Consider the following 12668-nt stretch of genomic DNA (forward strand, 5'->3'; position numbering starts at 1 on the left):
TCAGCAAATAACTCTACTGGGCACATTATCTGGTGGTTGACTTTCTTTTCAGTGAAAATTAAAAAAAAAAAAAAAAGGACTGGTCGCTAAAAGAAGTAAAAGTCAAGTCATCAAAAACAATGTAATATCCTGTGTGAAAGTCACGAAGCCTTGTGGTTTGAGTCCCTTGATCATGTGCCCTGTAAAGTGGCCCTGGATGGCAGAGAGTCATAGACCTTGGCAGGTGCGACTTCAGTTCACATCACACTCTGCCTTGCTCACAGAGGAGGGGCTGCAGCTCTAACCCTCATCAGGACAATGACACTCAGGCTGCTGTTCTTGGCTCTCAACTTCTTCTCATCAGTTCAAGTAACAGGTAAACAATTTTGATATTATTTCTTCCCTCACTGTAGTGACTTGTGAAATTTGAACATTTAAAGTTTTGCACTAACAGGTCAAGCTACTATTTAGAAACTAGCTAATTCTCATAATGCAGTAAATAAAGCTTTAACAAAAGTCCTTTGGGAAGAAATAACATTTTATTTAACAACTAGTCCCACGAACTTTTATATTTGAAATTTTATTTATTTATTGTTTTGTTTTTTTGAGATAGGATTTATCTAAGTAGCCTTGGCTGTCCTGGAACTCACTCTGTAGATCAGGCTGTTCTCGAATTCAGAGACTCACCTACCTCTGCCTCTTGAGTGCCAGGATTGGACACCCTCCAGGTCAGGATTTTACTTTTTACATCCTAGAATACCATGATAAGTAACTAGGTAAATTCTGAAGGTTTTGGATTAGCTTGCCTGAATGCATATCTCAATTCTTCCTAGTGGAATTTAGGCCAGTATTTAAATGACCTAAATCTCTGTAAAATGGGACCCTAAATGAGTATCACCTCAATTTCATTGTGAAATAAAATGATCATTGTGAAGGTCTTAGTTCATGCTTGACCAGTAAACATGGCGTTCATGTAAGTACTTTGTCTATCTGAATTCAGGCATTCATGTAAGTACTATGTCTGCCTGAATTCAGGAGTTCATGTAAGTACTATGTCTGCCTGAATTCATCGAGTGCCAAGACGATTCCTGTAGTACGCACAGAAGCTGGTACAGATACTAGTAAGTTTCCTTTTACTGTTGGCTGAAATATGTTTACTTAGGTTAAAATCCTTCAAATTCTCAATAGTAATGGCAAAGAGGCTATATATTTACTAACTAGAACTCTCTTATTCTGAACAGTCTTTGGTTCTCACAAGTAAGAACTGTTTATTGTCATAAACTCCATTTCAAATGAAGAGACATCTACTGAAGAGACTGTTCAATAATTTCTCTAGAGGATGCAGTTCCCCAGTATCTGGCAACAAATATTTACAGCTAAAGAGTCTTTAAAACTTATTTTTAAAAGGTTTCTGCACATCATGTTTAAGGGATCTTAAGTTTCTTTTGAAGGAATACTTAAGACATCTAATTTACTAGATAGTAAGGCCTTACCCATACTTCAACACTGGTGGTTTTACACAAAACAAAAGAGGGCTTTTCTGATGCCCTCTGTGAAAAACCATTTGTCACAAACTCATGTATTTTCTTTGGAAACTTTTTGGGTTGGACTCAAGGCTTTGTACTTTTCCCCTTTTAGAACTTATACAAGGGGATAGCTAAAAGAGAAGTTGTCAAGTTCATGCACATGCAGATCATTGGTTTTATTTACCTTAAGATAGGTTTTGCTTCATAGACACCAGTTCATTTTCCTACTAACTCTTAGGATTTGATGCCAAGTGGTCATTGATGAAATAGGATGGGGTACAGGTAGAAAACTGAAGAGAAGGAAGTTAAAAGGAAAGGAAGATAATTGCAAATGCAAAGATGTGTGACCCATGGAAAAGGTTGTGAAGCCTTTTGTGTGCTTTTCATTTCTTTCTTCATGTCTACTACCTCCCACAAGGAAATTCCCTAGTCAAATGTTATTGTCTTGGGCTGAGGATGTAGTACAGTTGGCAGAGTACTTGTCTGGTATACATGAAACCCTGAGTTTGATCCCAGCACAGAATAAACCAGGCATGGTAGCACATTCCTCTAATCCAGTGGAGGCAGGAGGATCAGAATGATCAAAGTCATCCTTGGATACATAACACATATGAGGCTAACCTGGGCTACATGCAGAATTAAAATGTGCCTGTGTGTTAGGAGCAAGTCTTTATATTCATTAATTGAATAATTTTGACTCATTGGCTCACAGCATACAGTAATGTACTTACTTGATGATGCTTAAGTGTAACCTGATTCTCATGGCTTGAATGATACAGCAGAAAGATCATTATGGCTCAATTATAGAAGTATGATACAGGAAGGGTTAGGAAGCTGTACCTTAGATGCTTCATCTGCTAAAGTTATGTGTTTTGTATTCATATTGGACAATAGTTCTCCTGAGATCTGAAAAGACAGGATTCTGTTGAGTTTTGGAGTGTAAGTCCAGCTCATAGCTGCAGGTTCCTGAGTGTATAATCATTTGTGGTTGATAGTAGGAGTGTGTAGGTAACATACATCATTGGTTTTATCTATCTATCTATCTATCTATCTATCTATCTATCTATCTATCTATCTATCTATCTGATCTGTTTCAGCAAGCTGACCATGTAGTCTAAAGACTAAACTCAGGAAATGCCTGTTTACTTTTCCATGAGAGCATTTCTTTTTATGTCTCCCCAAATCTTAGCGGATAGAACATGTCAAAGTGGCCGGGTTGAACATGATTGATTTCTCCAATGATTCTGTATTCCCCCTTAGAACTCCTTTTCCGTAGAGAGGCATAGTAAAATGATTGGCATTTAATAAAAAGTCATATCTACAAAGCAGAGTAATTAAAAACTTTATTCTTGTTAGTCTTTGGCAAATGACTTCCTCTGTGGTGGATGCACAGAAAGAAATAATTGGCTTCTCAAGGTTAAGTGTGGCTCTGAGGCTGTGCTTGCAAAATAAGATAAGAAGAGATGTGTGTGGAGGAATGTAATATAATCAGCAGACGGCTGCATTTGCACTGATTCTGATGCACTGCTGCCAGCTCTTCTGACTGTTAAAAACTGACCAGGCCTTCTGTCATTTGAAGTACGTTTAATAGCTACTTCCAAAATATGGAATTTGCTAAGAGCTTGGTTCACTACCATGATCTTAGTTAATACACTATCTTTTCAGCCGCCTCTCAACTACCCTCTTTTTAAGGCAACCCATCTAGCAGAGGCTTTAATAGCAAGGACTTTTAAAATTAATATTGATTTATCAATTCCAAGAAGTAGAATGAGTCATTGCCACAGGCAGATCAGAAGAAACGAATCTGTGATCGTTATTGTGAAGAGCAGGCATGCAAACTTTTGCTGCGGGGGAAGGGCTCTCGTTGCCTCCCTTCCTTAGATATGGACTCTTCTTTTTAAATGTCCCCCGTTTCTATTTTCAGGAGTAAAGAAATTCCCTGTGATTACTGTGATTGTCTTGTGTGGATATCTTCCTACAAGTATTTCTTGTAGACAGTGTCTGATCTCGACAAAGTGAAAAAAAAATTATGCCACCAAGATCCCAGAAGCAAATTTCATTTGTGGTTTATCATCGGAGGCCATTGTTCTTCTTGTTCACCTGCACAGACGTTGGTGGGGACACGGGGTTCACTTGTCTGAGACTAGAAGGCATGGACCTCCCAGAAAGCACAATTACCTCACGACAGGCGGTTGACAGGGATAAATCCTTTCCTCCCTCTGCCAAATTATAGTTTGCCTTTTTCCTTAAGAAATTTATTCACAGATGTTGGAACTTTTCTGTTGAGAGTTTAGTCAAACTTGGAGAGAAATGACCTGAGTGCTTTTGTAACTCACTGGAGGGGTGTCCGGTTCTCTAAGTCAGGCGAGGCTTTCTTTGGGACTCTCCGGGCAGTAATGTGGTGGTTACAGCACCGACGCCACCCACCCACCCACCCACCCACCCACCCAACTAGTCAACTAGTTAATCAACCAAAGAGGACCAAGACAACAAATGCTCAACACACCCAGAGCTTAGCAGGAGACTCGGTGAGCGAGCAGGAATTAGTCCCTGAAGCTGGGGGGAGCAGGCACTGGCAGTGGGGGTGGGGTGGGGGGAAATTAAGGCCTCAGGGGTGGGGGAAAGCATGCACAAAGTGGGTTGTCTGTCTGTCTGTCTGTCTGTCTGTCTGTCTGTCTGTCTGTCTTTGTTTGTTTGTGACTCTAAGTTTGACTGCCCTAAGCTGTAGAAGAGAGATTTGCTGGGTGGGATCAAGAAGTCCCCAGTTTCTTGGCAGACTCAGGAAAGGAGTGTTTTCTCTGCCCTTAGTGATTCATTGCTAATGTCATGGTTTTGTCTTTGTATCATTATGCAAATTATATTTGTGCTCTTCATGAGCAAGAGACACTTCACAGTGGTGCAGAATTTTTTTGCTTAACTTCGGGTTTCTTTATCTCCACATCATGGTTACCGTCATCTCCTTGCCACCATCATCGTTATCTCTTGGATGCTGGTTGGCAAGGTAACCAGGTTAACGATGTCATTCAGAATTACTTACAGTTCACATTAGTCTCTAATCTAATCATGAAATCCTTTCCACAGCTTCTGAATCATGTTGCTGGCTCATAATCAACCATATAATGTATAATCAAAACATTTAAGTCTCTCCAATGTCCACCAGTGCATTTAGACATCTTATTTATTGACATGTCCCTCATTCTAACAATGACTCTAGTTCTTTTATTGAGAACTTAGGTGGGTGTTGGAATTTTCAACCATTCTTTTTTGTACTATGTTATGTGTTTGTGTATTTACAGGTGCATGTGTGTGGAAGTGGAGGGCAGTCTCAGATTCCATTTTTCTGGTACTCACCACCACTTCTTTTTTGTTTGTTTTTTGTTTTTGGATTCTCTGTTTTGGGTCTCTCCCTGGCCCAGACCTTGCCAAGCAGACCTCACTGGCAGCCCAGTAAGCACTAGGGATGTGCTTGTCTCAGCCTCCCTGGCACTGGGATTATAAGTGTATGCCATCACACCTAGCATTTTAGTATGACTTCTGGTCATTGAACTTGGCTCTTCATGCTTTACCAACTGACCTATCTCTCCAGAGTCAACATTTTAATTTTTAAATTGGTGATCAAGAAGGTTGTGGTTTTCTTTGCTTAGGAGTACTTTGCAGAGGAGGAATTATAAAATCTTAGATTTTTTTTTTTTGCAGTCTTAGGCCAATTATGAATAGCATCCTATCCACACTAATTTATTATTGTTGAAAACAATTATAAACCACTGGTGTTTATATGAGAGGAAATAGGTATTTCACAATTTGCAGAGAAGAAACCTATGTTGCTGGTCACAAGATGTTGAGAGAGAGAGAGAGAGAGAGAGAGAGAGGGAGAGAGAGAGAGAGAGAGAGAGATTATATTGTCAAGTATCTTGAGATTGTGTTGGATGCCTCCTTTGAGCTGCTCTCATCTTAGTTGGTCCAAGCTAATTTCTTCTGTGCCCTATAAAAAGCTCTTAACTCCAACATCCTCCACTGTCTCACACCAGCACTGTGCTTCTTGACCTTATCGAGGTTGTATTCATCTGTGGTTCCTTCTGCCCATGTCTGCTGTTCCTAATCTACTGGTTTTTACACTCGTTTTTTTGGGTGAAAGTTCACCTCCTTGAGGAAAAGTCTGCCTTTAGTGTAAGAGGTGGTCCTTTGAGAATGTAGCTGACTTTAGCAAATATTTACTAGACCTCTCATATCTTAGTCCTCCACGACACCAAGGAAACGGAGGGAAAGGACCAGAAGCACAAGGGCACAGCACACAAGACCTTCTTGGATCATTAGTTGAGTTCTCTAGTTTTAATGGACTCAGCAATTTAGGTGAGAAGCTTTGTATTAGGACAACATGTGGAAACGGCTACATGATGACAGTTGGGCATTCCCCTACCTTACCTCATGTTGCTATATGATGCTTTAATGGCTTTGCATGTACTACCCTTATAGTCTGGGATACCCTTTCTACCCATTGCTTGAAGGTCTTTGATACCTTGAATATCAAAACATGGGGCTTCTGTTCTCTTCGGAGTTCCCAAAATTGTTATTGAGAATTGATAACATCTGTTTTGCATCCAGACTATTATTAGCTCCTTGGGAAGAGGCTCTCGTCTCATTCGCTCATTTAAATTTGGTATTGGGCATAAATGCTGGAAGCATGTAGGAGTTAATCAAATATTTGTTGAAAAAGAAAAGAAACTAGCAATGTGTCAGAAATATAGATGCATCAAATGAGCACTCTGTCAAAATTAATGTAGGAGCTAGGCGTGGAGCTCACACTGTAGTCCCAAATCCCAGTACTCAGGAATTAGAGGCAGGAGGATTACCAGGAACTGTGGGCTAGTCTGGGTTATTCAGTAAATTTTATGCCAGCCTGGCTAGAGTGTGACACCTTGCCTCAACTCCCTACTCCCAACAACAAGTTATTGTAGGATTGTAAGTTTTTATGAAGAGTTGGGGATTGAAATGGATGCTGTTGGTAGGTAGGATGTTAACGGAGGATGCTATTGATGAAAATTGCTAGTTAACATTTAGTTTGCACTTACATTGTAGACAGTCTTCTACTTGCTTTTCCATTGTTTAAGGCATTCAATCTCCCTCTAAAGCCTATTAAGAAATTATCATAATTATAATAATTCATAGATGGGAAAATGGAAATACCACCCAGGTCCAACTAGCCACATACTTTTACATATTTCCTAGCATCACACAGCTAGGAAATATGTAAAATTCAGTGTGTTTCTTCAGGGTTCCTGTTCTGACCAAGGTTATGTTACCTGAGAAGGAAGGAAATTAGTAAGGAAACAAAATTAGAAATATGGTTCCATGTTCTTGGCCGTCAGACTTGGAAGTCTAGGGAGGTAGGATATAACCAGGTTAAAACAAAGGGCTGAATACTGATAACAATGCTGGAATTGAATTTTCAGGGTCTCACAAAGCAGTGGAAGAGATTCAGAAGAAAGTACTTAGAAATGCTTATCTGTGGAAGCAGAAGGCATGGGGATGGCAGACTGGTTAAAGGGATCAGGAAAACTGAATTGAACAGAATCTGGGAATTTTCCTCTGGTTAGGAGGCAGCTGGAGTGAGCACTGGAGACAGAGCAAAGGCTTCAGAGGGAGGGCAGGAGAAAGCCAAAGGAACATTATTGAAATCAAAGGATAAAGGGCTTCCTGAGAAGACTGGAGAAGGGAGGAGAAATGAGTGATGCTCACAAGGGGACCAGTCAGACTTCTGAGTTTAGGGAGAGCTTTGGGGATGGAAGAGAAAACTTCTCAAGATGAAGAGAAAGCTGAGTGGGACAAAACAGTAGTGCAAAGAAGAGGGAGTGGACAGACAAGGCAAGCCAATCAGGAACTAGATCTCCTGAAACGTTTCTCATGGTGTTTTTTTGTTGTTTGTTTGTTTGTTTGTTTGTTTTACAAAGCAACAATGCAATAAATGGTGCAATTCAATGACTTAGCCATGTCTGATATTTGAAGGAAGTTAAGAGCTGGACGTGTGTGTGTGCATGTGCGTGCGTGCGTGCGTGCGTGCGTGCGTGCGTGCGTGTGTGTGTGTGTGTGTGTGTGTGTATGTGTGCTTTTGAGGGACTAGAGGTGAGAAAATATTCTTAGGAAAGAAAGGAGGAGGAAGAAGAGGAAAAAGGAAGGTTGGGAAGTCTTCTCAAGAGACGTGAAAATTAGAGAGAGGACAAATCTCTACGTGCACAGTGTGTGTGGGCTTGACCTCAGCTCCTGGCTAAGGTAACAGGGCCACAAGGGTCAAACCAATGGGAAGCTCCCAGTTTCCAGTCAGGGATGTTAATCTTAGCATCTCTCTGTGGGTTTTGGTTTGTTTGTTTTGCATGGTTTTTGGAATAAGGATGTAGCTGCTTGATCTTTGGAAGATCAAGGCTGGTTTATTTTGTTTTTTAAACTTTCTATTTCACTCCCAACTCAAAATGTAAATCTAAGGATTTCTCAAGATGGGGAGATGTGATTAGGGATTTTAGTTTGTCACATCATGACATACATTATCTGGGTATCAATTCATTCATCTGGTACATGAAGGGATTGGATTCGAGAATGTGTTTTATACATACATATACACACACACATATATACATACACACTTACACACACACACACACACACACACACACACACATATATATATATATGCAGAGAATTGCAAGCCAGTTATCTCTGAAATCTCTTAGATCTCTTGTTTAGAATCTTAGATGCTTATGTATATGGCTGCAGGGTTTGGGGAAGCAGTGTTGCCTTTGTTGACTCTTATTTTCCACTGTAAAGTTCAGGTCTAAAACAGTCATTATTTCCAAAATTCCAGACTCTGACGTCTACCTAGAAGAGTCTGTGTATGTCAGCCCTGAGCAGCCTCTTCAAATGTTTAATATTCACAGAGAGCAGAACAGATAAGAGAAATGTTTTGCTGATTTCTTTATATGTTTTGAATGAGAGCTCAGAAGATTAAGGCTCAGGAGCCCCAAGATCTGTTCATTAGATTAAAATGCACATGTAGAAGACACTATATCAGGGTAGCCAGATTGAAGAAGTCACTGTAACTTAATTTAGTTGTGTAATCTTATTTGTGAATTTATACAACGAAGTGATTAAAAATATTCTACTCATGTAAATAATTCTTTTATAACTATGTTTTCCATATTTGAAAATTAAATTATAGTCATAATATTTGTGTTGAAAGTTAATAAAGGTACCTACTCTTTGGGTCCTAGAATAATACAGTTTTTTTTAATATAACTTTTTTGAATGGTCCAGTGGTATTTGCTATGACACCACTTCCATTTAATCAAATTGCTCTGTCATAGCATCCTTCTAGTTCTAGAAAACAAGAGGACAGTTGTTGTCCTATGAATGGTAAGTGGTATTGTTCTCAGGCTTATGGGGTTCTGTGTTTAGGAGTTTCAGTTCCACGATGGTATCCTTGAGAGGTGGGGCTAGATTACACAGGAGTAGGCAATGGCTTTCTAGACATCTTAAAATTACCATTCACCCTCAACACAAGTGACCTAAGTATATTTCAGTCTCGGTCAGCTTCCTAAAACTCTAGCCTGTCCTTTTGTCTCCTTCCTGATCTTCCCTGAAGTGCCTTATCCACCCTTTAAGTCTAACATTTCTGAAACAATCCATCAGTTTTCTTTCTCCAAACAGATATCACTTATTAATTACATTGTCAATGCTGTCTCTATTCTTGCTCTCAGCTGGCGCTGGGACTCGGGTGAGTTTCCACTCATGGGCACTGGCTGTGAGTCCAGCACTGACACTTTGCTCATCCTTTTGTAGCTCAGGCCTTGCCAGCTCACACCTGTAATGGCAACAGTCTCACTGCTCTGAATTGTCCTTAACTTTCCTTCATATTACCGCGCTAACTCTCCCTGCGGGGAGTCTGGGAAGGTGGGGCTCCATTCTTACCTTAAATGTAAAGAGTCCTGGAAAAATCCACATGCCTTTTTTTGGCATCAAAGGCCTCTACAGGATTGGTGTAAACATCTTACCTATTTCTTCCTTAAATAAATAAAATTCCTTGCTACTTTCTGATAAACCCCTGCAATAAGATCATTTTCTTAATCTTACCCTATCTCAATTTACTGTAGACTCCATGGTCCAGCTAAAGGCTGTTCTGTATAGAAGCCTCCAGAGTCAGTCAATCTATTTTTTTTTCTTGCAACTGTCAATGACTGTAGAGAGTTCATGTACCGTCCGTGGGTTTGAGTATAGCTGTGTACCTAGCAGGGCTTCTTCTACATCTTTCCATCTCCAAAGAACCAAATACGGTGGAGCTCATTATTTACTTGCTGAATTAATGACTTTGTCATGGAAGAATTCAGAATATCAGAGAACAATTTTCTGACTAATCAAATTTTGTTTCCAGAGTGCATACATTAATTATTTTGATAAAATAACTCTCCTGGAAATGAATGCTTTATGTCTCAGTACTCAGATGGGATTATTTTTTTTTCAACCAAACTGTTTGACCTCTGAGGTACTTTCTGACAGTTGTATATAGGACAGTAACATTTTAAAGAGACAAAGACAAGTGTTTTCTACATTATTGTTCATGTATATCATACTGTTCAAAGCCATTTTTTGGGAGGGGGAGAGACTTTATTTCTGCCATGATTTCTTATAAAAATGAGAATTTCACAAAAGCAGTTAATAGAAAATGAGAGAAAATGACCATAATCTTTTTTTTTTAATTTTAACTTGCATTTAAATTTTTTAATATGGTTTTCAGAGTCTGTGGTCATCCAAAGTGCTGTAGGTCATAATATAGATCAGAGTTAAGAGTATGGCCTAGACCAGCAATGGTCCAAAGTAACTCATTTAGTAAATTTATTCATCAGGCTTCTATTTCTGTTTTCATTGGCATCTATAATCAATGTATAATCGTCTGAGTTGAGTGATACTTAAGTTTTACTTTAAAGTCTTATATTCTATTAATAAGACTTAGTGGGCTGGATACAATTGATAGCTATGGCATACAGTCTCAGACACGGTTAGTTGGTTGACTTTTTTTTTTTTTAATCAACAGTAGTCATGCTTTGTCACAGTGGCCTCTGCTACACTTGTGTTTCCCTCTTGCTCTGGCAATTCCTGTCTTCAGATCTAATAGTGGTCACAGCTGTGCTGCTACATGCCACAGGTGTCCCCTCTCCTGTTGGGTTCTACTGTCTCACAACTTAAATGGTGCATCTTTCATAAACAAGCCTGCCTACTGGTACCAGTGATGGAACAGTCCATGTATTTTCAGTTGGAATCCTGAAAGAGTCAACATACATGCCTGTATATCATATTGTTCAAATTCATTTTTAAAAAAGACTTTACTTATACCATGCTTTCTTTTTAAAATGGGGATAATTTCAAGAAAACAGTCGATGGAAAATAAGAGAAAATGACCATAGTTGCTTTGAAACTAGTTACCTGAGCCACAGGATGTTGAGCCCTTAGTTTGACTTACAGGCACCAGAGCAACCACTAGATTGGCTCATCAGAGAAACTGTATCTTATAGAGTCTAAAAGGAAGCAAGCGGTCAGGGAGCTAGGAGGTGAAGGATATCCTAGTCCCTAACAGGAAATACACTGGGAGGAAAGTTATAGTAACTCAATCAGATCTGTGGTTAGGACCCAGGCCTTCTTTGCCAGGGCAACCAGTGATGCCTCTACAACTGACTACATACACAAGAGTCCAATATGGCCAAACATAGCCCCGCCTCTGTCCCCTACCTAACATGTTACTACACATCAAATTCTGTTCACTTGGAATTTTCGAAAGAAAACATCAGAATTAGAAAGCTATAACTTCATTTTTTCAAATGTATAGAAATGTTGTGATGGGAATAAATGGAATCCATTAGAATTCCTAGAAGAAAAATCAATTTCTAATTAAGTATGTATATCTTTCTAATATCTTCTTTAGCATGCCAGTGTATGCTTCAGTCTTGAGTCATACCAGCCTTGGTGGGCCATTTTATTTCACTGTGATGCTTATGATATAAAAAAGGAAAGCTAGAATATTATAAGTTTAAATATGATTAAAATGTATTTTTTAGTTAAGGATTCACCCATTAAAAGTTGGATTAAAAAGCAACTTTATGAGCTGACTGACATCTTTTTGTACATGGCACTAAACTAAAATAGAAGAGGTACAATGGATAACCACTACTTGTGAAAGAGAAATTCTTTATGAGAGACAGTTTGTATGATAATATTGCCTGTAGGTTTCATTGAGATTCATCTATGATAGTAGGTCTCTCGAATTGTGAGCAAACTCTTTGTTTTATCCCTTGGTATCCATGGAGGACATGTTCCAAGATCCTCTGTAGACACTTGAAACCCTGGATAGTAAAACTCTGTAAATGAATGTCTTTCCCATCGTTGCCAAGCCAGTCACACACTGCGGCTGCTCCTTCTGCAGTCAGAGGTGTAGCAGCAAACTGGTGTGACTTTCCCTCCTTAGCATACATCCTAAGTACCTCAGCATTTGATTTCTTTATTAAGTAGAGAAGTTTTGCCAGAATCACTATTCATATAATGCAGGCCATTATTAAGTAAAATAAAGGTCGTTTGAACAAAACCAGTGAGATACCTCAGTGGTTGATCTGATAGCTCAGGGAGCGGTTTCACGACTAACTGGTGATTGTGGTGGTAGCACATGTGTTGTAGAACCACAGAATAAAGGGATAATTCACATCTTAGGTGAGTAACATTAGACCCCCATCCTTCTCAGAGTGATGCCAATTCAAAATTTATGAATTGTTTATGAAATTTCCCATTAAATGATTTGGGTTTGTAGTTGACTATAGGTAATGGAGACTACAGAAAGGAAAATCACAGGCAAGGAAGAGCTAGTTGGAAACATACTTCCTTTAAATATAACTACAAAACCAACTTAGTCTTGTTGAATGAACAAGGTTGTTCTCTCTCTCTCTCTATTTTTTTTTCTGTTCATTCATGATTGAAAGCATCAGTCTTTACACCTACACAAATAAATTACACATCAGCTCTTTAGTATTTAGGGTGACCTGGTTTGAAAAAAAAAAGTCATTCACTGTTTTTGTTTTCAGTAGCCTCATCTATAAAACAAGGGATTGGCTTTTGCTAATCTTCAAGTTCCTTTTA

At 39.1% G+C, this 12668-nt stretch overlaps 1 protein-coding gene across 1 annotated transcript in view; it reads left to right on the plus strand.

The window, feature by feature from the left end:
• Positions 1-256: 256 nt before the first annotated feature.
• Cd28 (CD28 molecule) overlaps positions 257-12668 on the plus strand; it is a 29244-nt gene continuing 16832 nt past the window's right edge. The window contains exon 1 of the mRNA XM_028765815.1: positions 257-355. Within this exon, the coding sequence (XP_028621648.1) occupies positions 298-355 (58 nt within the window). The 5' untranslated portion in view covers positions 257-297. The remainder of the gene's footprint in view (positions 356-12668) is intronic.

Source organism: Grammomys surdaster, unplaced genomic scaffold (assembly GCF_004785775.1).
Source record: "Grammomys surdaster isolate TR1022 unplaced genomic scaffold, NIH_TR_1.0 165, whole genome shotgun sequence".
NCBI classification, from domain to species: Eukaryota; Metazoa; Chordata; class Mammalia; order Rodentia; family Muridae; genus Grammomys; species Grammomys surdaster.